Source organism: Salmo salar, chromosome ssa20 (assembly GCF_905237065.1).
Source record: "Salmo salar chromosome ssa20, Ssal_v3.1, whole genome shotgun sequence".
NCBI classification, from domain to species: Eukaryota; Metazoa; Chordata; class Actinopteri; order Salmoniformes; family Salmonidae; genus Salmo; species Salmo salar.
Window position 1 is genome coordinate 61,488,555 of NC_059461.1, and position 27,945 is coordinate 61,516,499.

Below are 27,945 nucleotides of genomic sequence, written 5' to 3' on the forward strand. Positions count from 1 at the left end.
AAGTGTCTTCTCGGACCGCAGAGCAGGTGAGAGCTTCCAAGGAAATGTTTATTTAGAAGGTTACAGCAGCCCGTGCGCGCGCCACCCTCCTTGCCGGTCTATTCTGGGCTGATATCTGAGTCCTTGCTGGTTATCTCCGCCAAGAGATCTGTCTCTACTCCGCCAGTGGTGGGTTGTCCGTGTTCTCACCCAGCTCACGTTCTGAGATAGCGAAGGCATGGGGCGCGATATGGGATGCAGGATAGACTCCTCCTGCCCCCAAGACCAGCTCGTTAACTTACTTACACAGATTGTCACATGCCAGGAATCTCGATAGTTTTTGTTAAAATAAAGTTTTTAAATGTTCTTCAAGTTAATCAATAACTTTTCTGTTGTCTGTGTGACAGACCGCTAATGTTTTATTATTTAAACTTTATTTAACTAGGCAAGTCAGTTAAGAACAATTTCCTATTTACAATGACGGCCTACCCTGGCCAAAACCTAATCTGGACGACGCTGGGCCAATTGTGCGCCGCCCCATGCGACTCCCAATCACGGCCGGCTGTGATACAGCGTGGAATCGAACCAGGGCCTGTAGTGACACCTCTAGCACTGGGATGCAGTGCCTTAGATCGCTGCGCCACTCTATGGCCTGTTGGTCATGCATGCATCTTCCCTCTTATTGGCTACTGTTGCCTTCGATCTTTGAGAGCATGTATTTCCATTGTTATAGTGTTCACTTGACTGTCATGTCAATATAATAGACAATATTTTGCTTCTGCCATGACCTAGGGAGAAACGTAGTTACAGTGTTTAATGGTATATGTGTATGTTGTTTGTATAAACATATTATTAATCTAACTCAAATAATAGTTTCATAAATCAGCAAAAGACTGAAAGTGTTACTTTGTGTTCGGTCTCCCCTAATTATCTGCTATTCAGTGGAACAGACAACAGATAATGAACGCTTTCCTTTGCCCAGCCGTTGCTGACACATACCAGATCTACAACGCCTGGATAGGTATTTTAAGTATCAGCTAACCACATCGTTTTGTTATAGCAATCTCACGCAACCATTGGTTGATGCTTGCAATGTCTAAGCAGGGAAACGCGACCAATGCATTTCCTCTTTGCTGCACTGATAAAGCTATTTTACAGGCTATCTAATTTGAGCTCAAATATCGGCTTTTTACGGGAAAATGTGCCCTTGTGATTGGGCAACAGTGATCCAATCAGCGAAACACCTGCCTCTATGATCACTTTGCTAAGAGATGTTTGGAGATTCAGGTAAGTGTAAACATCATCTCCGTAAGCACACAGAACACAAGGCAACTGTAATGGACAAATAGATTAGCATCATCATGTCATTGTCTGGCCCTGATTTTAGTGAAAGGAGTCTGTAGCCTACTCACTCACCATGAGTCATGCTGGGTTGGTTGAGATCAGGAAGAAGGACATTTTCTCATGCCCATGGGAATGCATGTGAAAATGTGGTCAAAACGGAATATTCAATTGCTGTAGCTGAATATTCATATAAATAATTGTAGCCTAATTATATAAGTTAATGATGAGCAAGAGAATTGGAGTTATCTCGGTTCAGGCTTATCTCGTGCTCTTTTGAGTCATGCACACACTTTTAATTAACTCGTGCGCACATTTGATTTAATTTCGTTCCACCAGGCCTGGTAGAGATTCTATTCATGTCTGTTGTAGAAACAATGGAAAAATAGCGGCCTACACTGATCACTGAACAAAGTTGTGAATAGTCTTGGCCTTTTTACCCCGAACCGTCACCAATCATTAGTCGCATCCATGAGTCCACTAAACGAGCCTATTGATCAGTCATTGACTGATTGCTTTAGACAAATAGTTTGTTATCCGAGAGTGCGAGGTCGAGTAGCCCACTCTGTTAATTGAAGATAACAGAGTGGGCAACAATGGCCCTATAATAGAATGAGAGTTTTGTGATTATGGCTGCAGAAAGAAAAGAAACAAGAAAGGGTGCTCTAATTAGAAGAACCGTGGCTGGTGGGATCTCCCCCTACTCCCCTTGCCTTTGTGTGCGGGTGTGGGGAGGCTGTGTGGCCGGCAGGCAGGCGACAGGCGCCGGTTGCTGGACAAAGGGCTGTCTGCTGCCAAAGTGGCTAGGCGTCCAAGCGCCCATCCTCCCAAACTTCCCAGCCTGTGCTGTGGCGCTTAAAACCCTTTCACGGTGATATGGGACAAGTTCTCCCCGAGCAAGGCATCTCTCTCACGAGTAAAATATTTCCAAACAATAATGACGTTTTCATCTGTACTAGCCCGTGTGAAGACAATATTTGTGTACTTTTTGGAAAGTTATGCCTTCGGTTTCTGTAATGCGTCAACAAAATGCTTATAAGGCCTATGGCATGTTGAGCGCTGCTGTTCAATTTAATTTGTGTCTAATTACTTAAGGGAAAGTATATTTCACTTAACCCTCCTTATGTGTCAATTCTTGTTGATTTCAATAGACCTATAGACTACCGTAGGCTACTGTGTTTGTATGTCATACAAATGGTGATCCGTTTTTCTCATTAAGTCAAACGGTAAACTGCGTATATAGGCCAAGTGCCATTGAAAGTGCAGAGGATATGTGCGGTTGGAGCGGAGAGGAGGAGACGGAACTTCCGTGTCTCGCCCTCCTATAAATACTCCTATATTACTATCCGGTTCTATTAATAGTAGAATACAGACAATACTACAGGAAGCACTGATAGAAACACTAACAGTAGCTCAGTTTAAAAATAAATGTCTTGCATGTCATCACTCACGTGCTTCTATTCAACTGCAACGCAATGAAAATATGACAATTATGGGCCTATAGGACTAATTATTATAAGAATAAATTGACTTACACACGCTACATTGCTCTTATGAACAGAAACCTACAATATATTGATTTGCCTTTTTCAAAATGGTATAATGTAACATAATATTTCGTTTGAATTTGTTAAACAATCATCACTGATAAAGAACTTACACTTTATCCTCAAATATACTGCCAACAGAGGGCGCCATACACTCAGTGAACTACTGAGGTCATGTTTCACAAAACCGGTGTGTGTGTGTGTGTGTGTGTGTGTGTGTGTGTGTGTGTGTGTGTGTGTGTGTGTGTGTGTTTCAGGTCTTTGACCATTTTAAGTTCTATTTTGTAAGGCGGTATTATCATTCATTTAGAGGCATCATTCATCTGATGTTGGGAGATAATAATTCGGCTATAATTATAACATAATAATACTAGTAATAGGTAGCCAAGTAGGCAGCTTTATTAATCATTAATTTAAATTATTATTATTAATATTAAGAATTTCAAACGTACTTTAACTGTATCCAGTAGATACAAAATATGAGTGAACAAAACTTTTTAACACATTGTTTTTTTTTTATTGAAATTTTGAGATAATTCAACAAAAAAATGAATTTACCCGGACAACCAGCATGAACGAGATAAGCTTTCAAGTTAAATATATGTATATATAGATATGCATTGTGCCCCATTTAAAGATACATGTTATCATCCTCTCCTGTGGAGTGAAATGACCTGAGGTTTTTCTATATCTCTGCCTCTCCTGCAGATAATAGTCAGGTAATGTGACAAATAGGCAGCTTTCTCTCCATCTATCTCTCCCTCTCTCTCTCTCTCTCTTTTCTGATATTAGTTTTTGCAGACAGAGATTGCAGATAAACATGGCACACATGTCTGTTTCCTTCACGTGTCACAGGCAGATAATCAGCTATGCCTGTGCATTACATTTAAAGACGTTCTGGTTCAAACCAACAAGCGCTAAATAGCTTTCATTTACAGAAGGCCTATACGTTCATGTAAAATAAAAAAAATAATAAAAAGCAATGAGTTAAACTCTAAATATTATATACACGCCAATGTACAGTTTTGAATAAATTAATACCAATTGCATATTCTTGGATTCCTTTATAGCTTATTTACATAATTAATTTTTAATTACATAAATAGTTCAAACATTTTTCTGGCAGAAATGATAGGCCTAAGATTTCTTCTATCAATTATTTTTAACGGAATGTTTATTTTATCCATCCCTTTTGAAATAGGCTATGTTTTGAAAACCTTTTGGATGTAGCTTGTTTTCCTGTCATTCTACAGGTTGCACACCCATGTTGCACACCCATGTTGCACACCCATGTTGCACACCCATGTTGCACACCCATGTTCATTCAGTACTTATGCTGTTGCAGTGCTCTCATCATAAATCAAAAGCACGTCTATTGATTATAGTTCGATAAAGTTCTTTCTTTCTTCAGTCCCTAAAAACAATGCCACGACGTTCCACTGTCCTTTTAACATCAATATGTTCTACATGAAGAATGTTCTTAGTAGGTTTTCCTCCTTGTGGTATGGTATCCTCTCTGTGTACTCAAGTTTTAGCCAGCAGCCTAAAAATTCAGTGCCCACTTTTGGTTTTCATATTATTTCGATGCTTCAATTTCCTACAACATTGAAAGCGTACCCCACACAGTAACAGTAGGCGTTGACGCTGGTTCTGTCTCCTTCATTCCCTGCTTCCTTGCTCAGTCCAGGCGCGAGAAAAGGTAGGCCGGTATTGCCATTTCCTCGCGTAATGTGCTGTACAAAATGTTTAATAAAGTCCTCTGATTTTCAAGCCAAGTCGTGGTGGAATATATTATTCCATTAGTGAGATCACTTAGGGGAGTCTCTGGGGGGATACGTCTCTCTCTGGCTCTCCAGGCCGCTCACTAGTCTCTGGATGTTTTGGAGCTCATTGATAGAGTCCTTCATCGATTTGGGAGAGCTGGTCCTATGACTCGACCCCGCTTTGTTGTTGTGGATATCAGGCACGGGACTCGTCTCCCTGCTGCCCGATTTGGAGGATTCGGAGCCGGGGTTTAGGCCGCCTGGCAGGCCGGTGGTGAGTAGGTTTGTGCTCTGGGCCATAGACACCGGGATCTGGTAAGGATTAAACCGGAGCCGAGGGCGGGAGCTGGTGAGGAAGGGATTCCTCGAGAGCGAGCTGGCTGTAGTGCTGGCGGGCATGGCGGAGGCCGCGGCTGCAGCAGCAGCCATGTAGTTGTATGGGTATGGGAACAGGCCTCCAAAGGTCGGCATGGGAATGCCCTGAAATCAGACAGGAGAAAATGGCAGTTAAGTGCTGGGACCGTGTTGGTGATAGTGATATATTCAGACCATGATGTAGCCTACTCAAATGACTAGGCCTACTGAACCTTGGGGAACCCGCTCAACGACCAAATTATGCACGGCCTGAATAGCTAGTTCACTTCAATAATTAAACCTACAAGGAAGTAATCTTCTCCGATGTTAAAGAACCCCTTAGAATAATGAAGGCAATACGCATTGGATGCTAAAAAGGAGAACGCTTATTCCCAATCCAAAGGGGGGTAAATAAAAGCAAGGCCTTGCGTTTTTGCACCCACACATTTCCTGAGTGGTTGATTTATGGGTGCTCTTCTAAAGCATGTCATTTGAAACAAATATCAGACTGCTTTGAAACACAATTAACAAAACTGTTGTTCAAAATAATGGTAATAATAATATATATATAGGCCTATACCTTTTTTGTCGCTATTCTGCCAGCATGCGTCCTCACTATGGTAAGCGTGCAAGAGACCCAAGCTTCCCTAGGCCTAGTGGCAGTGACCTGATAATCCAACAACATACTGACACATTGAGTTCTGCCCAGAATAGGGCCTGCTGAATCTAGCCAGTTAAATGGTACAAAGCATAGCGTCTACAGTGGACTTTTGGCACTAAGTTTGGACATACTTGTATGACTCGTGCCTTAACTTAGATTTGTGTGTATTAGGTAGTTGTTGTGGAATTGTTAGATTACTTGTTAGATATTGCTGCACTGTCGGGAACTAGAAGCACAATCATTTCGCTACACTGGCAATAACATCTGCTAACCATGTGTATGTGATCAATACGATTTTATTTTATTGTATTGGTCAAAGCCTATTCTAGGCCTAAAGTCAAACGAATATAATGGCCTATAAGTGATCTCCGAGTTCAAACAAACAATTTGTTGCTGTGTAGAATGAAAGTCTCCCTTACCTGAGAGGCGAGCATGTGCTGCGACAGATGGAAGGGGAAAGGGTTTCCCGTGCCCTGGGCGGAGAGGCTGCCGTTTTCCATACCACTTGCTCCAGATACCGACGCCAATAGATGTCCCATGCTCATGGCAGAAAACGCTCCTGGGCCCATAGCGAACTGTCCAGGGTGAAATAGCATTTGTCCGGCGTTCATGGGATTAAAAAACTGCTGGCTGTGCAAGCCAGACAGGGCCAGACTCTGCAGGTGGCTCGCGCTAAAGTGTGAGGGGCTCTCTGTTTGAACCATGAGCGGGGAGAAACTTTCCTTGCTAGCGCTTATCCCGCCGCTGTCTGTGGTGTTTTTTTTTGACGAATCTGTAGTGTCTTTCCTGTGCCTGTTCTCCGTTTTGTCTCCTTTCTCAAGGTTCCTGAATATGGAGTTGCTCGGCTTCCTTGAGCCCGGATAGTCGTCTTTCTTGTCCAGACTCGGCTTATCGTTCACCCGGTCCTCGCACCACGGGCTGAAGGGAGAGGGCGGCTCCGGTCCAGGGCTGTTAGATGCGGTACAACGCTCATCCAGATGATCAAGTTCTTGTTCACTGTCAGTACAGGTTTTATCATCTGTTATAAAAAAAAAGTTGTAGTCAGAATTAGCTGTATGTTGGTGGGCCTAAATGTAAAATAACTGACAAAATTCCATGCCATACTCAGACTTAAATAAATACAAATATATCATTAATAATGGAAAGTAAAATAGCAGTTGAAACGGCAGTGGTTACAACGTTCACACACACACACACACACACACACACACTGTGTAAGTGATTATTTTAAGTGTACAGTCATGATTTAGTGTTAACATGCCTTGTCTAACCGTTTCCTTCCTACATGTCAGCCCAAGGCTTACTCCGACCATTAACATGTGGCTTTGTGTTGTATTTTTACCCAAGACTAAATAGACTTCAGTTATGAATCGAAAGTTGAGCAGTCAAAAGTTAGTGTTTTTCGATGGTCAAATAGCCTGATTAAGTCTATACATTACAGCAGGAAACAGTTATTTCATATTTCAATAATAAGTGAGTTGAACAAATAGCCTGTCACGAAAGAACATTGGAAATCTAAAGAACATGAGCTGCTGAAAACGATCAAAGTACATTTTGTAATTAGAAAATGTACAATTACTGTGTTTTCTTGGTAAATTGCATTTTGTGTTGCACATGAATTGTATTATGTAAATCTAATACTTTGACATAATAAATGAAATGAAGTTATCACAAACCGTACACTATTGGTTATAGGCCTAAAGCCTATTCTCTCAAACAGGCTAAATTACTAGAGGATTTGGCCTATAGCCTACATCGTTCAGCCACCATAAGTCTAAATGCCATTGGCCACAATTGCATTATTATGTTTAAGCTTATCAAACAAACTGAGATTTAGGTTTAATATAATTTATTTTACCTCGGCTGATTCGACTGAACCTAAGCGGGCTGGATCCAGGTCCGACTGGGGAGTGCGCACTTTCTCGGCCAGTTGTTGGCTCGCTAGAGGAGGCATCAGAGTCGCCCCCGTCTCGGTCTGCTTTGCATTGGTCTTCATACATCCGCAGAGAGGGAAGAGTCAACTGTTTCCTAGAGTTGAACGGTTCCCTTTTAATAATAGTGGGTACATGTATTCAAGTAAGGCATCCATACACCATTAACATGACATGATGCCAGCATTAGGCCGACCTACATTCAATGATAAGCCTACATCAGAGTTGAGAATAGCATGCATTTTGTCATTTTTATTTTGTTAACTAATAAACAGATTAAGGAATAACGTTGGGGCATGGTTAAAACATGCGTAACATAGGACCAATGCATATGATCGTATTATGATCATATAATGTCTATAGAACTAGGCTAGACTACACAGTGTGATGGGTGAATGGATATAACCTATGCTTACCTTTTCTCTCTCCTTCCATTTCCGGTGTCTCTGAATCCTTTGGCAAAAGGGTTATTATCGATCTTCAGCTGTGTGATCTGTAGACAGGAGAGAGAGAAAATATATTACACAGTGCAGGGTGTACACAAGATAAACGAGAAAAACAATGACAAATAGGCCTAACCATAGACGTTACATTTAATGATTGTTATTAGTAGTATTAGTCGTACTAGTAGTAGTATTAGCCCCATAACTCGGCCTATGGGCATATAGGTCCAGTTAGGCCTATGGTAGGCCGAATAATGTCTTGACCTATATATAGGGTCACGTGTTTTTCTCCACTTGATTTAGTCTGATATATTTCTCCCACATACATAGTGTCCCGTTAAACACACCGAATAGAACACACTCCGATGAAAGAAAGCCCCGGTAGATGTTGCATTATTAATAGGGGTTTAATGACGAGGCGTTATTCTCACGAGCCCCATGAGAACCATACAGTGTTTCTCCATCCATTCTTTTCCAAGAGAGTGAGAGAGGGGGAGAGCTGAGTGGGGGAGAGCTGAGTGGGGGCTGCGTCATGCAAGGCATGTCTGGAAAAAATACTGCATGGGCTTTAAAGCCAACCCTGTCACTGGAACCGCTGTACACGCCGCTTGGCCTAAATGTTTCGATACGGGGTTTGTCCTGTTTGAGAGGCCGGTGTTTTCCCCTCCTCGCCTTGTATGGAACTCTTGAGGAATTCGTGAATCGACCAATCAGGGAGTCACTGTTCCCCATCTGTCACGCTTTGATTGCGCAGGCAGCCTCCGAAACTGTGTAGTTCGCGGACAAATTGACGAGGCTAGTGCCTTCTAATCGATTGTGACTCTTTGTCATAAACTTTACGATAGCAACAAGACCACCTCTGACACGGACGCCAATTAGACTCATGGAGGGGAAGAGGAGAGCGGGCGCAGGGAGCTAGATCATTTTAGACTGCAACTAAAATAAATACTCACCATCAAACTTAGGAATTACTGACACCCTGAATAACCATGGGGAAATCAGTCTTTAACCAAATGGTGTCAGTGTCCAAAGAAGCGCCATCTAATTAGATTTGAATGGTATTGTAGCCAGCAGCATATCGTCCATAGCTCATAGACGGAAAGACAACAGCAATAGCCAACCTTTTCAAATACGTATTTTACTAGTCAAATATATGCCTGCAATTGCAGGCTAAACTGGTTACGTAAGGTTAACCATAACATTTGACAATGATGACCAACATGCGGTTTGATTGAGCAGGTGCATTTAGTCCTACAGATTAAAAACCCTGCAGAAGCGGTTTCACTGTAAAGTATGCCTTTAACGTTCGCAAACAAAGATCATTAAATGCAACAAGGTTAAACAAACGAGTGAGGCCATCTAATTCCACAAATGAGCCAATTATTCACAGCATAAAAAACAAACAAAACTAAATCAAAATTGAACCTCAGATTAACCCTTTGCTGATACAAAATCGTGGCATTTGTGTGAATATAGGGCCAACCTCTTATGGCGAGGTTCTTTCATGGTCACGAACATGAATGTAGCCTATGTTAAATTCCACTGTATTGTACAGTATTGTATGGGCTACTGTATTACATTGCTGACCTTGTCGTTTTGATAAGCTGTGACAGCGATGAAGTCAGTCTCCGGGAACACGTAAGTCCTGAACGTGCTGTAGGGGAGCTTCAGGATGTCGTTGGCCCTCACGATATGAAACCTGGGCTGGTATTTGTGCATGGAATTAAGAATCGTCTGTGGAAATATGGGAAAAAATGAATTATTAGCGTTTCATCGAGACCATCTGATGATATGCCTATCTCAAAATAACTCGTAGGTGATTAACACTATAAAATGAGATTAAAATATGGTATTATTATTTCTTATACTAATTATTACTGGGCCTAGTATCATTATTATTCATAACAGTGATTAGGTCTAATTTAGAATTGGGCCTGGTGTGTATTCTCAAAATGCAAGAGAACACACCTGTGGTCAACTCAGATCGAGATACAAAACAATATTAAAGATAAACAGTTAATGTAATGTTTGCATTGTCATATCTGCTGGCCAACCTACTGGGTATCTGATAACATTTATAACATGTATATTCTATACATTCATTAACTACAACAATACGTAGGCCTGTACACAGTGGCTGGATAATTAAATGTAAACTTTGGATAGCCTATGGCCTACATCTATCAAAACACTGCCTGCAACATTTTGCAAAAACGTCTGGATGCGTCTGGCATGTAAATGTTCCATTTGTTTACAGTCGGTTTGTCTGCACATAGGATCATTGAACACACGCTGCAGCTTCTCTCTATATAGCCTACTTATTGTGGCATCCATCATTTCCCTCTTCTCCGCGGATCATTTTTTACTGTAGGCTACAAAAAGCACTTCAGGGACCGACGGCGAAACACGAATAGGCACGGCCTTGGAGTTCGAGTACAGGCTACATCCATACACTGTTTTTATTCCACGCAGCTCAAGCTGACTCAAGGCAGTGAGGCTAGATCGGAGCAAAGCTATCAAACCGAAAGGACGCCACAGAGACTCGCCCTATCCAAACCGATTTCCACTCTGCCCGGTCTCCTTGACCTGATTTCTGAAGTCCATAATCCCCAATTCTCACGAACTTCCTCTTCGTTTAAATGAGGCTTTTAAAAAATAGCAAATGTAATACTTGAATCATGAATACAATCCTCTTCCACAATCGTGCACAACTCAGTTTTATAAATGTGTAATTGCGTTACATGACTATTTCTACCAACAAGAGCATGATATTAGATTTATAGGCTACTTTTATGACGCTTTAGACATTTTGGGAGATCATATTTGGAAAGAGGCCTGTAGACATCGAGTTGAACAATGTCCTGGCAACAGCCTGGCAATACTAAGCCATCTATTGGGAAAAATACAGTGGCAATACGTTAGGCCTACTAAAATCATGTTGCAAATAGAATGAGAATATTCAAGAACTATAGAAATATCTCGCTCAAAAAATACATTGTGTTACACCAAACCTAAAATATATTGTCTATAAAATGTGTGTAATTTATTATTATCCATCAGAAATACAATTGCGTGTTTAAATGTAAATAAAAGTCAACATACAGTACTTACAAATCCATGCTTGTCCGAGATATTGTTGGTCAGCTTTAGTTTATGAAAAGCCACCGGCTTGGCCATCCACTGCTCTCCCGTAGCTGGGCTATCCGGGTGAATGTACATTCTTTTGGGCATCTCTGGATCGGCCTTTCCCGCTACCATCCAGCGAGAATTGTGGAACTTGTAGCGGCAGTCGTCGGCAGCGACTATATCCATCAATAGAATATACTTGGCTTTTTTATCAAGCCCATTTATTCTGACTTTAAACGGAGGAAACATTCTCCTGGAAGACAGACAAATATGCGTGGAATTAACTCCATGTAGGATTATTCATACAAATATGACATTTAATGTTGTCAGACAAGACCCATAAATCTGTCAATAACATTGTAATAAGACGTCAATAGGCGACTTGCTCTCTCTCTCTTCTTCGTGTCCAGGAAAATGCAACACCAAGTCATCGATATAGGCAAATTATAAAGTAATATTCATTGACAGAACTGTCATTCATAATAAAAGAATTCCATCGAATGATGTACATGCAACTTTGCAAATACCATGATAGTTGTAGGAAATAAAACGAATAAGGTGTAGGTCCTAATAGCCTACTTAAAAGTACTTTGTATTTATTTTCTATTGTTAATTCTAATATTTGGGAATTCGTCTGCAATCAGCCGAGTGAAATATATTTATGATATGACACTATCAGGTTAAATCACAATCCTCTTTTTTCAAGTCTGACAGTCTGTTTACAAAATCCAGAAGCTCAACTGTCATGACAGAATGCAGTTTGATCCATATGCTATTCTCGTCTTACTGACTAAAGCCAGGGGAGTTTTTTCCCTCTCTGGCAAGACTACTAGCCTAAACTAAATTCTACATTTTCAAAATATGTCAAATATCCTTAACCGTCAGACGCTCCAAACTTGATTATAACTTCAGTATAATCGTACCATCAAAACTAAATAAAATGCTATCAAGTCAGGTCACAATGATAAAGAAAACTCTGATTGTATTTATCACTTTTAAGTTAAATAATTAACTTATTTCGATGATAAACTAGGCTTATAAATTAAAAAACATGCAATGAAAAACACAATCCCATCGAGCCCGTCTAGCCTAGCAGGGCCTGGACTATTACCTGTAATCATAAATGTAGCTACTTCTTTCGTACCCTCTTTGCTTTCGCCATAATCTGGCTGTAGCGTTACAGAATAAATCTGAACACAATGCACATCTGAACACAAAGCCTATACAGTGTGGACAATGTTTGTCCCACCAAGATGTACACGCTAAAATCGCCACTGATGGACAGAGAATAACCATGACGCTGTAGTCAGCTTCGCTGGCAATAATTGTCAGAGCGCACTCTCACCTTCCAGATTTGGTAATAACCATCTCCGTTCCTATTTTGTGAAACTGGTCCCATAGATCCTTGGCCTCCAGTGTGACTTTAGGGTCGTCCTCCACCTCTTCCTCGGGCTCCAGGCTCTTCAAACTGCGGAGATGAGCCGCCTGATGGTGGTGGCTGAGAGCCGGGTGGAGCCCTGCCTCCGCGGCTCCGACGAGATGGTCCGACATGGGCTTAGTGAGAGCCCCGTGTGGCAGAGTGAGCGTCGGGAAGAAGGAGGGTTGCGCGGCCGCTAGGAAAGCTGACATGGAGAAGTCGGTCGGCCGGTGAGCGTGGAAAGGGTGATAAGCCATGGCAGTCCCTGTGAAAACTGGATCTCTCATCGGTGCATCCAAAATATCGAAGTGAAATGATGATATACAGTGATATTCTCCCCCCTGGGCAAAAATAGTATGTCCGTTTCCAGAATAATTTATTTCAGTCTTATTTCTGTAAGAAGTATACAGAAGTAATTTCGAATACGGTGCCAGATAGCTAGCCTATGAATAGACGCGTTATAGATGGTTATTATCTGAAAAGAAATGAATTGATAGGAACTAGCCTATACTACAAGTAATCTCCAGTTGGTTGTACCTCCACGAATTGCAGTAACAATATCAGTCAAAGATAAAGAAGCAGCGACGCTTTGAGAGCAGAATCGGGGTTTCCTTCTTTCTCCCCACCAGTCGCTTTGATAAAAATAAGATGTCTCTCTCGGAAGGCTAGAGCAATCATTCCACACGGACACGGAGTTGAAATGGTTAGATCTTGCCCTGTTCGCTGTAGAACTGTGACTATCTCACATGTCCTTCCTGCCTCGATCCCAACACTAATGAACCAAGCCCCTTTGATTGCTGATTTTACGCTTTCTGGACCAATTGTGGGCCTCTATAGGCGTGGTTTTGACAGCTCGAGCCAGGCTCTAAGAGAGGGGGGTGGACAACAAGGTGTCGGAAGCATTAGCAGTAAGAAAACATGTCAACGGAATAAAATATTAACCAATGACAGGAAAGCTCGGGAAATCCCACCCCTATCTCCAAGCCAAACACCGGGTCAGCCCTCAAATCTTGGCCGGTGGAGGCATCACCTCGGTCGGCTTGCGCTTTATACTTTCGACGAGGTGCATAACTCCAGCCCAGAAACAATACCCGAATAGATAGTCTACGTTTATTGCTATTTAGTCGCTTTCATTATAGCGTAGAGGTTGGCTAAATCAAGTTAGTAGGCTATACCGGTGATTGATTTTTTAAAGTATGAATTTAGCTCAGGAAAACGAAGATTCCAAATAGATTTCTTTGTGGTTCCATTCCATGTGAAGATTATGTTGTCAGTTTAGGTCCATTTTTACATCATAGCCATTATATCTGGTTTCGTTTGTTTAGAAATCCGCGTGCAGTTTTATCTGTTGAAGTGTTGATCGTGGTTTGGCCATAATAACAGAGTTAGTTCCCTCACTGGTTGTGCGTAATGATATACTTACAAAGACTATGCTGAGACGGTAAGAGAGTCCACAGCCACCCGTACCTGAATGGTAGGCTATCGGACTCGATTTAGTGATTATATTTCAGGGCTGTCCATTTTCGTGACTCGCTGCTGTTTTGTGAACGATTCACAGCAAGGACAGCGACTAATAAACCGGACATTGCCACTTTAAAAACTGCCCCGGGCCATTCGAAAAGCGCAGAGACAGATGCTTCGCCGAGGCAAGAAGAAAAGAAAACGAATGAATTTCGAGAGCAAAATCGACAGATAGAACGCGGTGAGTGCTTGCTTATAGCCTTACAGAAACTAAATATCTGGTTTTCTTCTGTGTAGCCTATCTATGTCCTATTCACTTGGTTTGAGGCATAATAAATTATTCATGCTCACGTTATGACCTACGCAAAGTGATTAATTGTACACTCACATTAATTGTACATTCACTATTTGATTGCCTTATAGCCTAAATAGTGACAATAATAATAGCAGGAATAGCCTGACGTAGCCTATCGATAGCTCTCCTATACTGTACTGTATAGACGTAGACTATTCCTTTTATGCTAATATGACCTTCTTCGTTCTCATTTTCAGCATAACCTGAAACAGCAATGAGATGATTTATAATAATAGATTATCATGAGGGCAGTCTCTCCTCTGAGCGTGAGGGCACAACAGCGTCCTGACTCGCCAGAACAGTTTATTGGTATGTGTCAAACCCCATACAGTACATAACACACTTGAGACCATTGCAACGACCCCTAAGGCGACCCGACCAAAAACTTGGTCTTGGTACTGTTGTGTTGTACCTTTAAGAAATCCATTCTGTGGACCCTTGGCTTGATTAACTTGAATTCCGTTGGTTAAAGAGCCGTTTGGCGCCAGTCGGCTGACGCACCACAATAAGAGCAGACACTTGTCACTTCATATTTACCCTAAAATCCAACCAGCAGCGAGCGCCCTCCAATCCCCCTAGCCATCTACGCCAAAGCTGCGGCTTATGCCTGGAGTTTTTGGTCTGAGAATGCTCTTTCAGAGGGATTTTTACTTTGCATCAAAATGTAAGAATTTGGATACACGAAACAGTCTGCCCAGAAGTTTATCTGACGCAGACTAGTGGAACCGGTTCCGCTCTAGCTCAGCCCAGAACATCGTCACTTTGACATAAAAACTGAAACAAAAACTCATAATCCTTCCGAATGAGTTCGTCTGATACAAACCACACATTTCCGATTTACCCTTCTATCGCAGGCTGAGTCGGTGTTTTGTGTATGTCTAAATTTCTTCCCTATCAGTGTTCGCACAGCTCCATTGGCATTAGTGTCAATAGAATATAACACAATCCTTTCAAAGTGCATGTTGAGAGTTTGAAGGATTTACGTTCGATTTGAAAAACTCCGGAATTAAATTAAATGTAATCTATGCGTAATTTATACGTAAAAGTAGCATACTTTTTAGAGTTTCACACCTTTGACATGGTATAAGGTGCAATAGCTTTTGGTGTTGTTTTGTGGTCTATTCTAGTGCATCAAGGTTATATGGCTATCTTACTATCTTATTCATATCATCTGATTAGGAATGTACCACTAATAAAAAAAGAAATAAAAAACACCTTGTAGAATGAGCCTTGGTGGTATGTGGTGAGACACGTGTTACTTAAATCTGAACATGAAAATCCCAGCAAAATACCCAAAACGTTGCTTTAAACTTGTAAATTCTAAAGAAACTAGAGACAGTGGAATCTTTTTTGGAACATAGATCCCTTGTTTTTGCAGACCTACCCGTCACTATGCACTATGCAATGTGCAGTAAGATAAAACGAATTGATATTTATTCCAAAACTAATTTTGCTTCCAATAGCATTTTTATCTGAGACACATTCTGTAAATGGTTTTATAGACTTCTTATCGCACCAGTCGTGCTCAAAATTGTAGTGAATTTAATTAGGCCTAGTTGTCAATACATTTTGTGATCACAGCGAGCAGAATATAGCATGTAGGCAGGCATTTATCAGGCTTGAACTGAATCAATTATTCTGCATAACTAAATGGGAATCTTCATGGTGTGGCCTAATTTACAGGAATCAGGTAAATTGTGATTATTTCATTTCTAGTATGAACAATATAATCAGAATAATGGGAAATTGTTGAAACCCTGAAGAATTATTGTTGTTATAATAGGTTAAGGATGGTCAATTATGCATAATGGATAAGGATATAACATTTGGTGACTACTTTTCTAGCTCATTAGGCCCAACATGTTTCATCATTTACTTTTGTGAATATAATGTTCTTAAACCTTTTACAGTTAGGGAATTTATGTATAGGGCTACAGTTTCTGTGCTATTTAACATGACGCCTATTTCAGATCTATTTGATTTAGCTCGACTACATTTTTTAAAATCAATCTCACATTTTTTAAAGCACTACTCTTCCTTGGTACTTGTGTTTTTCGTCCTATATAGGCTATACATTCAACTAGTGGTCGACCGAGTCAATCAGTAGCCCAGTCAGGGAAATGAAGTGCATTCTAACAGACGCTATACTGCTGCTAGACTATATAGAAGACTCATCGTTAAAGCTTAGCCTACTTACTGAGGTTCAAGTTGGGCAGAAGAAACATTCTGAGCGGGAAAATATTAGCACCACATAGAGAATGTTAATGGTTTCTATGTATATACTTAAACAACTAATTACATCAACAACGGGTTTTCAGTTACGCTCCAGTTATTTGCTCTGTGTACCCACATGTACAGCGCCTTCATAAAGTATTCACACCCTACTTTTTCAACATTTTGTTGTGTTACAGCCGTTATTAAACATTTATTACATTGAGATTGTGTATAGGTCATTGACACAATATCCCATCATGTCAAAGTGGAATTTTGTTTGTAGAAAATGTTAATAATTAATAAAAAATTAAAAGCTGAAATGTCTTGAGTCAATAAGTATTCAACCCCTTTGTTATGGCAAGCCTAAAAAAGTTCAGGAGTAAAAATGTCCTTAACAAATCACATAAGTTGCATGGACTGATTCTGTGTTCAATAATAGTGGTTAACATAATTTTTGAATGACTTCCCCATCTCTGTACCCCACACATACAATTATCTGTAAGGTCCCTCAGTCAAGTAGTGAATTTCAAGCACAGATTCAACCACAAAGACCAGGAAGGTTTTTCACTGCTTCGCTAAGAACGGCACCGATTGGTAGATGAGTAAAAATAATATAAAACAGACGTTAAATATGCCTTTGAGCATGGTGAAGTTATTAATTAGACGTTGGATGGTGTAACAATACATACACCAAGTCACTACAAAAATACTGCTCAGGGATTTCACCATGAGGCCAATGGTGATTTTAACAGTTCAGCTTAAAACAGTTAGGGTTTAGTGGTTGTGAAAGGAGAAAACTGAGGATGGATCAACAACATTATAGTTAATCCACAATGACAGAGTGTACTGAAGGAAGCCTATACAGAGAATCCTGTTTGCAACAAGGCACTTAACTAATACTGCAAGAAATATGGCAAAGAAATTAACTTTTTGTCCTGAATACAAAGCATTATGTTTGGGGGAAATCCAACACAACCCATCAATGATTATCACTCTACATATTTTCAAGCATGGGGGTGGCTGCATCATGTTATGGGTATGCTTGTCATCTGCAGGACTAGGGAGTGTTTTTAGGATACAAATAAATGGAATACAGCAAAGCACAGGCAAAATCCTAGAGGAAAACCTGGTTCAGTCTTCTTTCCATCAGACACTGGGGAGACAAATTCAAATTTCAGCAGGTAAATAATGATGGCAGATAGCCTAGCGGTTAAGACTGTTAGGCCAGTAACCAAAAGGTTGCTGGTTCAAATCCCAGAGCTGGCAAGGTGGAAAAATCTGCAGTTCTGTTTTTGAGCAAGGCAGTTAACCCCCAACAATAACTGCTATCCCGGCGCCGTGGACGTGGTTGTTGATAAGGCAGCCCCCCTGCACCTCTCTGATTCAGAGTAGTTGGGTTAAATGCGGAAGACACATTTTGGTTGAATGCATTCAGTTGTGGACTTAACTAAGTATGCCTAAACCACAAGGCCAAATCTACACTGGAGTTGCTTATCAAGACGACAGTGAATGTTCCTGAATGGCCTGTACAGTTTTGACTTAAATCGGCTTGAAAATCTACGGCAGACATGAAAATGGCTTTCTAGCAATTTCTAGTAATATCATTTTTAAAAGAATAATGGACAAATATTGTACAATCCAGGTGTGCAAATCTCTTAGAGACTTACCTAGAAAGACTCACAGCTGTAATCTCTGACAAAGGTGATTCTAACATGTATTGTTGTCTCAGAGGGCTTAATACTTATCTAATCAAGATATATTAGTGTTACATCTTCAATTTTTTTGAAATAAATGTTCGATTTTTTTTTGTGTGTGTTTGTCGATCGTTGACCAAAAATGACAATTAAATACATTTTAATCCCCCTTTTAACACAACAAAATGTGGAAAAAGTCAAGGTGTGTGAATACACTATATAGGGCTAAATGGAGAAAAACGCAATCCTCAAGTGATGTGGTGTTATTACAGATTACTTTTAACGTCATTCATGCCAGAAGCATTCCCCGTTCTATGCTACCTGTTAAAGCAGAGATGAAAGACGTGGCAATAACGGAAATATTCAGCATATTTCGGTTAAACGTTGAACATAGTCCTATAGAAATATGCCCCATTACGTCTTTATGCTTGCTCCTGTGCGTGACAAGAGATGTGCTCGCCACACCTCGAGATCATTTCCTATGAAAAAGGTTGTAACCCCAAAGTAACAGACATCATTTTGCATTAAGCCCTGTGCCATGTAAGGTCCACACAATATCATTTGCTTAATTGCAAGTGTTAGGTGAAAATGTGCGGAAAGAACAGTACACCTTCAGGGTCATTGTGGTGACCCGCGTGTTATTGATATGCTGCGGGAAAATTCTAATTACGAAATAACTGTATTGTTACTACTGCAGCCTTATTTGTCTGTAATTTTGTTTTGTTATTTTTTAGGCTACTCCCACTACATTGTATTTTTTCTTTCATCTTTTCTTCTTCTCTTCCCATCATCTCTCCTGCTATATTTAGCCGGTAGACTGAGGCCTTGGCGCCAGACCGTTTAAGACCTGTCAAAGTCCCTCATATTTCCCCTTGTCACATGTATACCCAGCGCCTCCTTCAGCCAGGCTCCCACCAACCCCCTCTCCCTCCTCTTCCCCATCGCTCTTTCATTCTTGCTTTACTCCCCTTCCCTGCCCCCACTCTAGCTCTCTCCTCACACACACACACACACACACACACACACACACACACACACACACACACACACACACACACACACACACACACACACACACACACACACACACACACACACACACACACACACACACACACAGTTTAAATGTCTCTCCATTTCTTCATCTCCCACTCATTAAAGCCGGGTTTTAATCCCTCTTTCTCGCCCTCTGCGAATTTTGTTCAATTTGCTCGTCTTCGTGCTCGTGTTGTCTCATTGACCCGAGTCAGCAGGGCTGCCGGTGGGCTGTCCGGTCCGCTTGGCCAAATTGCGACTGATTGATGAAAAATAACAATTCTCACAAGCAGCACTGGTAGCCGAATAACCCCCACCCTACAACAAATACGATGTTACTTTCACGTGCTTTTGTAATAATAGGTTGAGGTTATTTGTAAAATAGTTGCACAGAACTGGTGATTATTCCAGGTCCGTCGATTGTAAATATTTTTTATGCTTGAAAATATATTTTAGATACTTATTTAGCGAATAGTATAGCCAATTTATTGTCTTTCCGACGCACATCTTGAAATCTTGGAGCGTTTGTCTGGAGAAATTGACAGCCATAGAGAGACAAGTATTCTAGCTCCCAATTCTATGCTGACAGCCTACCTTTCACAGGTAGCAACAGGTGGGGGCGCTAAAATGACCCCAGGGAACCGAGGAACACCCTTACTGCTGCTTTCCAGTCTCCATGTTACTTCACTAAACCAATATACTCTCATGGTGTCTGTGTTGTTCACTGTTTCACTCTGTCCAAGTTCATTTGACAGTGATTCAAAGGTGTGTGTGTGTGTGTGTGTGTACGCGTACGTGTTTACACACATGACATAGTTTTCTACCCTTGGACAATAATTCTACGTGACCTGTAGTAAAAATGTATTATTTACTTTAATATACAAAAACATCTATGCATTAAGAAAGGCTTTTATAAACACATGTCATGACAACGGGTATATAGTTCATGACAAAACAATGGAGGAAATATCTTCCCACCAACATTTACCTTCGTTGTCATTGTGGTTGAGAGTGAATGGAGTTTTTGTTTCTTTTCTGCTTCTGGCAACACAGGTTGAAAACACACAATACTCCATGCAGCTCCGGGAATGTCCCTGCCTGCAGCCGGCCCTCTCCTCCCCGGCTTCCCAAACTTTGATCAGCGAGGCCTGGCCGCGGAGCCGCTTGAGCCGTGCAGCATGTGGGTTGTTTTTTCAATTACAACCCATTCCGCGACCCTGGCATATATCATTAACCCACCCCTCCCACCCTCACTGCAGAAAGCTTACGCGAGCGTAATGGGTCAGGGCACGCTAACAGCATCTTATTTGAGTGCAAAATAGCAGCATAAATACGTACTTGTTTGCCATTTATTGATTTCTGAAAACATATTTAACAAAACCACTAAATAACTTACTATCTTTAAGCATATCATGCGATTCAATGAAACATCCATATCATGGTTTCGGTCGAGTGGCATTGAATGGACCTTAATTGATAGTTTCACTGATAACAGTGGATTACAAAAACAACAAACCACAACCTCAAAATACCTCAGAGATGGCAGTTTTAGGATGCTACTGATAGCAAGGTGTTAGAATAACATGGCTACTAAATCCGTAAAGTATTTATGCAATGCATTATAGCCTAATGATTGTAATGGCGCGGGTTAAACCATAGGATATTCTGTGAGTGATATAGCCACCTGGAAGAGATTTGATCCTTTGAGTAGTCCTAGAATAAATGAAAAAGCATTAGCCTACGGAGAAATGAGAATTGCCTGTAGATTGATTGATCTTTTGTACGCCTACTGTTACATCTTGTGAATACTGACAAGAACGGTAACAATACATTATTCGCTAGTTCTTTCGGCGGGTAACTTTGACAATAGCGCTAACAGTGATTTGTACGCACCTTTGAATTTGTGTTGCAATGCTTTGTCTTCGTGTCGGTAAGCTGATGTAATCGACGTCTTTACTAGACATATTACAACCTCGTTAAGGTCATAATGCTACTGATTCACAACTTGTAAACAAAGCTGCTGTCCTCGGACATTGTTAGGGTTAGAGATATAGGACAATTGAAAGTTACCTGCAAAGTGTATTTTATATATCTATGATAATTAAGAAACAATTTAAATCCATATGGTCGATACTGATGTAGGCTACAAGTATGTCTACCTACTATATAGGGAAAGGTGTGTCATTAACTTCAGTAGAAAGCTTAATGTAATTGTTGCATCTGCAGTTGAAATAAACCGAAAAATAGGCTACATCTGAAATAAATGGGAGAGTATTTCCTAGGTGTTGGAAGTTATCTGACTGACTTCAGAAATGGAAAGTATAGGCTATATAGCCTAAAATGTTGCTCTGGCCGGAGTACCCCTGAAGTACCCGCTCATGTGCATTTTACCTGTATCCCTATGGTCTCATTAGTCTGTCGTTCTGCCCCTGAACAAGGCACTTAACTTACTGTTCCTAAGCCATCATTGAAAATAAGAATTTGTTGTTAACTGACTTGCCTAGTTCATTATTATTATTTTTTTTATCAACCATGTGGATAGGTCATGTAGGCCCAGGGGTCCTAGTACCACTGGTTAGGAACCGCTGCTATAGACTTAACAATTTTGGTTTGTTCAAATGTCTTAGCTCAAATAGGTAGTAGAGAGACGACAAGTTAATCAAATCAAATCAAACTTTATTTGTCACATGCGTCGAATACAACAAGTGTAGACTTAATGTCCTATTGACAACATATATGTGCATATAGCTGATCAATTTCTGTTCAGGAACGTAACTCTATAACAGCCTTGATCCATTTGATTTGATGTTGCAACACAACATGGATGGGCTGGCTGGTTTCACATGCACTCAGTTCCCTTGAAAATAGCCTTGTTGCTCTCTACTATGGGCTACAGTCCTATCAAACTCGTGTTGATTTAACAGAGTTGAACTTGTTGACAGTGCTTCAAAATTCAATTTTCAACTCATGCGACCGAATACATTGAATCGTATTATATACAGAAGCGATATGAAATTACTTGGGTCAGGGGGAAATTACTTTTATTTCAGACATACTTTCATTTAGCAAGAAGGAAAGCACTTTCCCGTGTTCAATTTCGAACGTAACCGCTCACACGATGGTCTCTATCATTGAATTAGAAATGAGTGTACACATAGGCAGGCTATAATCTTGCTCAGAATCAGGCGATTTGGGTCCTCAGTTTATGAGGAAGCGTTTCGTTTGAATAAAATCATTGACGCATAAAACATTTTCATTGGACATGTTGGCAATGTAAACAACACAGAACTGTTAGGTTAGGTTATAAAACAAATATTCGCCTCCTGTTAGACGATTGAAAAGCGACTATTAAGATTACATTTGTACATTAAATTAACAACAATAATAGCCCTATGCGAATTGTAATTGGTTAGTGACATTTGTTTTATTCACTAAAAGGTCATAAAATATCATCAACATACCTGCAATGACCACGGCATTTCCCAATACATTTTTCTGTCATATTCATATGAACAATAGGATATAATACATGATTGGTTTCAAATGGCTGACACTATAAATTAATTCGAAGTAGACCTATTTGATATCTAGTTGTCTCCTTTGTGGATCAAAGGAGTGCACTGAGGAAAGGAAAATAATTATAAGTGATTAAAAAAGAGGGAATTTTACATAAATATTAACATAAATATTTGCTAACAATGTAAGTCTTCCTAGTCTATTTAGTTGAGAGGATGACAACAATTAAATGCCAGCAATCAAAATACTATTTCAGATCTGATATTGTTAAATGTTTTGTACTGTACACACATTATAATGCTATTAAAGTCTGATAAATTATTGAATATAAGTGAATAACAAATTCCATCACATTTCAGGACAGATATGTACACAAAAATATCACACAAAGTTAAAGAAATACAGTACATGAGGTTGGATAGAGATGACTTTTGCTCTGTATTTTGCGTTCTTTGGGCAGCGGATTTCTTTCTGTGTGATTTTGAGCAAAACAATGTTAGCAAAAGCTTAGACAACCTGTCCACAAGTGGTTGTAGCTAGCTATGTATTAATGCAGCTTCTCTCCTGGTGCCAACCTTGTCTCTCCTCTCGCTGCTCTATCTATTCACAGGGTTTGCTGGCAGAGAAGGATGGGTATAAATGGAGACTGTCACAGGAGAGGAGGGTAAAGACCAGGGGCATGTTCAGGAGGCAGACAACGTTTTGAAACAGAGTGAAACAGCTAAGGTGTGTCCTCCTTAACAGGCCCCTGCCCCTGGTAGAGGTGCCAGCTGGGGCACTGGCCTGGGCATGGTTCCTTCAAACTCAGAGAGACATTGGCATGCAGGGCATCATGTCACAGTGTGGGGCACCAGGGGAGCGTCAGTGGGCAAACCATAGAAATATGATGAATAGAACAGGCGTCCCCATTCAAGTCAATTTTGCCCACAGTGGAGGTGTCATAATACCCATAAAACCCAGCGGTCAGACAGGGAAATGGTTCCAATCGTTTTTTCCACCATTCATTTTTCTCATAGGGGAATTTAGAAATACTTAAAATGAGGGCTGTGTTTCTTGTAAGCTTACCCTGGTGTGATGTTATGATAACCATGTAAATCTCTCTCGGACAAGGTGACTTATCAATATATTTGGCTCTATTTACTCTCAGGTTCAAAAATGCTAATTAGCTTCAAAGTAGACATCACGCAAAACTACAAATCCCTGCAAGCTCCGCACGTCATCTCTAGCTGACACCTTTGCTATCAGGTATTGTGTCAATTTAAAACTGGCAAAAGGGCCTCCCGAGTGGCGCAGCGGTCTAAGGCACTGCATTGCAGTGCTGAGGCGTCACTACAGCCTCGGGTTTGATCCCAGCCGGCTGTGACCGGGAGACCCATGAGGCGGCGCACAATTGGCCCAAGTTAGGGAAGGGTTTGGCCGGCTGGGATTTCCTTGTCTCATCGTACTCTAGTGTCTCCTTGTGGTGGGCCGGGCGCCTGCAAGCTGATTTCGGTTGTCAGTTGGACAGTGTTTCCTCCGACACATTGGTGCGGCTGGCTTTCGAGTTAAGCAAGCAGTGTGTCAAGAAGCAGTGTGGTTGGGCAGGGTCGTGTTGCGGAGGACGCACGGCTCTCGACCTTCACCTCTCCCGAGTCCGTAGGGGAGTTGCAGCGATGAGACAAGACTAACTATCAATTGGGGAGAAAAAAAAAATAGCAAAAGACAGTTCACAGAATTGTCCATTTAAAGAAATGTAGCTACTTTATTCATTACTACATTTAGCTAACAGATAATTAATCCAGAGATTCTTACGTTTGCCTCGATTCGGCAGCCTCGTCCAGATCATCATGGCGTTTGTAATTTTTTAATCATAGCCACATTAGCAGCTATTAAGCGTTTCATTTTTGGTGGGTAAATACAGGCAAATATAGTGATAAAAGTAACCCTGTCCTAGACAGATTTACACGGTTATCAAAACGTCACACCAGGGTAACCCTACATGAAACACAGCCCTTATTTTAAGTGTTTCTAAAATCCCCTATGAATGATGATGAATGGTGGAAAAATGATTTGAACCATTTCCCTGTTTGACCGCTAGGTTTTATGGGTATATGACTCATACTGTGGTACTCTATGGGCGGACAAGTCATATGTGCTGTAATTTATTGATTAAACTGACATTGCAAAAAAAGACATTCGTTTGAATGAACATTCTTACCATGGAAATTATTGCATCACATTACCAGGCAGCCACTGTAAGTGTACCCATGTGTTTACCAATCAAAAACGCCAGGGTTAGAAGTTCCAAGCCCATTCTATTCATTCTTTTTCTATGGGGCAAACAACCTGAAGGCAAGAGCAGAGCCAGTGCTTGTTGGCATCAGTATGCCTGCTCAAACACATTCACATGGCCATTGTTTCAGTCTCTGGCCTGGTTTTGCTCCTGTCTATGGTAAGTGAATTGCATTTAAACATAGGGGCCCTACATCAATTAGTCTTGTACTGATTTTAGATTCTTGAACATTCTTGTTCTGAGTGTCAGATACGTTTTAGAGTGTTGTATTCACAGTCTGCTTTTCCACAATAAACTGGCAGAAAATGTGTTCTGGCTTTGGCGTGGTTTATTTATTTTCTTTAATTAAACGAGAAGTCTCTTTACATTTACAGAAGCACAAGCTGCTAACTTTTGTACACGTGATTAAAACAATGACTATGCAGCTGTTATATTTACTTAGTATACATGAAATCATTGAATATCCAGAGGTGATAATATAACACATCAAACTATTTTCCAAGTCTTCAGTATTTCATTAACACGAATGTATAGCAAATAACGACTCAGTATTGTACAACATCAATATTACAGTGAAAATGTATTAATAAGCATGTGTTCTGCATTAAAAAGAAGAAATGAATCATGACCGTTTATGTTGCAGTAGCCAGTGACCAAGCAGCAGTAGGCATCGACTCATTCAACATGCAGAATTATGGGAACACGGCTGTGTTCAGTAGGGTGAAACATTCCGAACGTTGTAGATATAAATATAATACATAGATCTGCAATGACTCCTTTTCCTACAGGACATATCTGAACTATAAAATATATTTCTACCTGAAAGTCCTGTAACGTTGCATTTTTCAGAACAGAGCCCTGTAGTCATCCATTCCCCAGACAAAGGACTAGGATTGTATTGTATTTTTAACACCGAAAACAAAATTAGTGACCAATTATTCAGAACCTGTTTTAAGTCTTTCTTTCTGTTCTCACTAGTGCATCAGATCAGACTTCATATCAAGTCCTATGTGGTCTGGTCAAGTCTAGCAATGACTCATTCACTAAGAAAAGCAAGCCGGCAAAGTAATTATTCAGTGTACAAGCGTGTGCTTGAAAGGAATAAGCCTTTTATTTTATTAAAGCACAGACCTCTTTTTTGTTGCAAAAAATTAGTGCACTATATAGGAAATAGGGTGCCATTTGGGACACCCATGATCATCAGAGCACTTTTTATACACACACACACACACACACACACACACACACACACACACACACACACACACACACACACACACACACAGGAGGGACTGAGTCACACACTGCTCACTCAATACACCCGGCCTCAGCCTTCTCTCTCACTACTCATACACACAGGCAAACAAAACACACACGGAGCAACACACACCCCCCCAAAATGAAACACACGCCATGTGACACATTATCCCCCCCCACCCCCCACACACACAGAAACATAAACACATGGGCAGGTGGGAGAAAAACTGGACAGTTCCTGGATTTGGAGAGAGAGAGAGGAGGGGACCACTGCTCACAATAACATCCTAATCAACATGATGAGAGTCCATCAAGACTGTCCGGCTGTGCTGTGGGAAGCGGTAGGATGGACAGTAGTTAGCAGACTTGGGTTCAAATACTTTTTGAAATAATTTCAAATACTTTTTCTGGGCTTTATTGAGCTTGTCTGGCGTAATGGAACCAAAAGAACAGTCGCCAAAATGTAGCCCCCTCCAATCAGGGATTCCAGGCAGACTAAAGCAAACTCTCAAAGCATTTGAAAGATATCAAATAGTATTTGACCCCAGGTCTTGTAGGGCGGTAGGCAGGCTGTCTCCTGGTCTCCTCTAGGGGAATCCGGAGGGGAAGAGGCTGAGGGGCTGGCTCTCGTTGGTGGGCAGTGGAGAGCGGTAGCCCTCAAAGTTACGGGGGATGGAGCCGCTGGTGGAGCCAGAGCTGTTGCTGAGAGTCTCAATACTGCCCTCCCTCTGGAGCTCTGTGGGGGAGAGACAGAGGTACACACACACACACACACACACACACACACACACAGAGCAACGAGTACATAAAGCATTTATGAAAATAGCATGAAAATTCCAATCTTCTATGAGCTGTACATTGAACGTGTTGTAACGGTGTAAGTAGATTATGTAGTGTTGAGTGGGATTTTGTCTTGTTTCTGTCTGTGTACCAAACCAATACAAATGTACATTCACATAAAGCCGCCAGATGTTGTCTTTATCAGAGGCCAAGTTGGAGCTACAACCATTTTGCTTCTCCCTATCCAACTATCAGATCTACAACAGATGAAGAGCCTATCGGGAACAAGAGCTAGGGGCTGCTTCTGGACAGGAACCAAAACTCTGCTCCCTCTACTAGACCAGACTCCCTCCACTACCACATGTCTCAGGGTTGCTTGGTTTGCTCTGTCAAAAACACTGTCTCTCAACCTGATTCATCAATCATCCCAGTAGCTACAGTAACAGCACAGTACACCAGCTAGCAGTCTGCTCCTTCAGCACCCTGTGTAGACTGACACACTGTCTGACAGGCTGCTCCAACACCATTCAGGAAACTGTTACATGTTTCTATTATTGGACAGTCAGTCCATGGCCATATGAAACATATTAAAGATATTACATACTGTAAAACATATCCGTCAAAATGGGTGCAGGCTGGCATGGTGTCAGAAAGGAATACAGGCAGTGATCTACGTGGTGAATTGTGACACAGATCAGACATCCAGTATATATACCTGTCATAGTCAGAGTGGTATTTTCACCGTTATTACTCAGCTGCCTGCACAGACATGCAACTGTACCCTAACACATTCAGAAAC

The 27,945-nt window shown here is 41.0% G+C and overlaps 2 protein-coding genes and 1 long non-coding RNA gene across 9 annotated transcripts in view; 1 reads left to right on the plus strand and 2 right to left on the minus strand.

Moving 5' to 3' along the window:
- Positions 1 to 3,361: 3,361 nt before the first annotated feature.
- LOC106580995 (T-box transcription factor TBX2b) lies at positions 3,362 to 13,418 on the minus strand. 4 transcript variants are annotated; one of them, XM_014162630.2, is made up of 7 exons: positions 12,491 to 13,418; positions 11,122 to 11,398; positions 9,607 to 9,753; positions 7,993 to 8,069; positions 7,504 to 7,691; positions 6,065 to 6,663; positions 3,362 to 5,110 (listed from the first exon to the last, which is right to left on the minus strand). In XM_014162630.2, the coding sequence occupies exons 1-7, from the start codon at positions 12,847 to 12,849 to the stop codon at positions 4,676 to 4,678; spliced, it is 2,082 nt and encodes a 693-aa protein (XP_014018105.1). In that variant the 5' UTR covers positions 12,850 to 13,418; the 3' UTR covers positions 3,362 to 4,675. The 4 variants fall into 4 exon arrangements, with proteins under 4 accessions (XP_014018105.1, XP_014018106.1, XP_014018107.1 ...); XM_014162631.2 differs by having other exon boundaries at positions 11,131 to 11,398; positions 12,491 to 13,416; XM_014162632.2 differs by having other exon boundaries at positions 7,504 to 7,673; positions 12,491 to 13,416.
- Positions 13,419 to 13,462: 44 nt separating this feature from the next.
- Positions 13,463 to 25,419, plus strand: LOC106580996 (uncharacterized). Its single transcript, XR_001323006.2, has 4 exons — positions 13,463 to 14,264; positions 14,576 to 14,687; positions 20,375 to 20,501; positions 23,448 to 25,419. It is a non-coding gene; the product is annotated as an uncharacterized lncRNA (long non-coding RNA).
- Positions 25,420 to 27,945, minus strand: part of LOC106581027 (BCAS3 microtubule associated cell migration factor) — a 338,435-nt gene continuing 335,909 nt past the window's right edge. For all 4 annotated transcript variants that reach the window (XM_045703731.1, XM_045703733.1, XM_045703732.1 and 1 more), the window contains one exon: positions 25,420 to 27,102. In XM_045703731.1, coding sequence (XP_045559687.1) covers positions 26,954 to 27,102 — 149 coding nt within the window. In that variant the 3' untranslated portion in view covers positions 25,420 to 26,953. The remainder of the gene's footprint in view (positions 27,103 to 27,945) is intronic.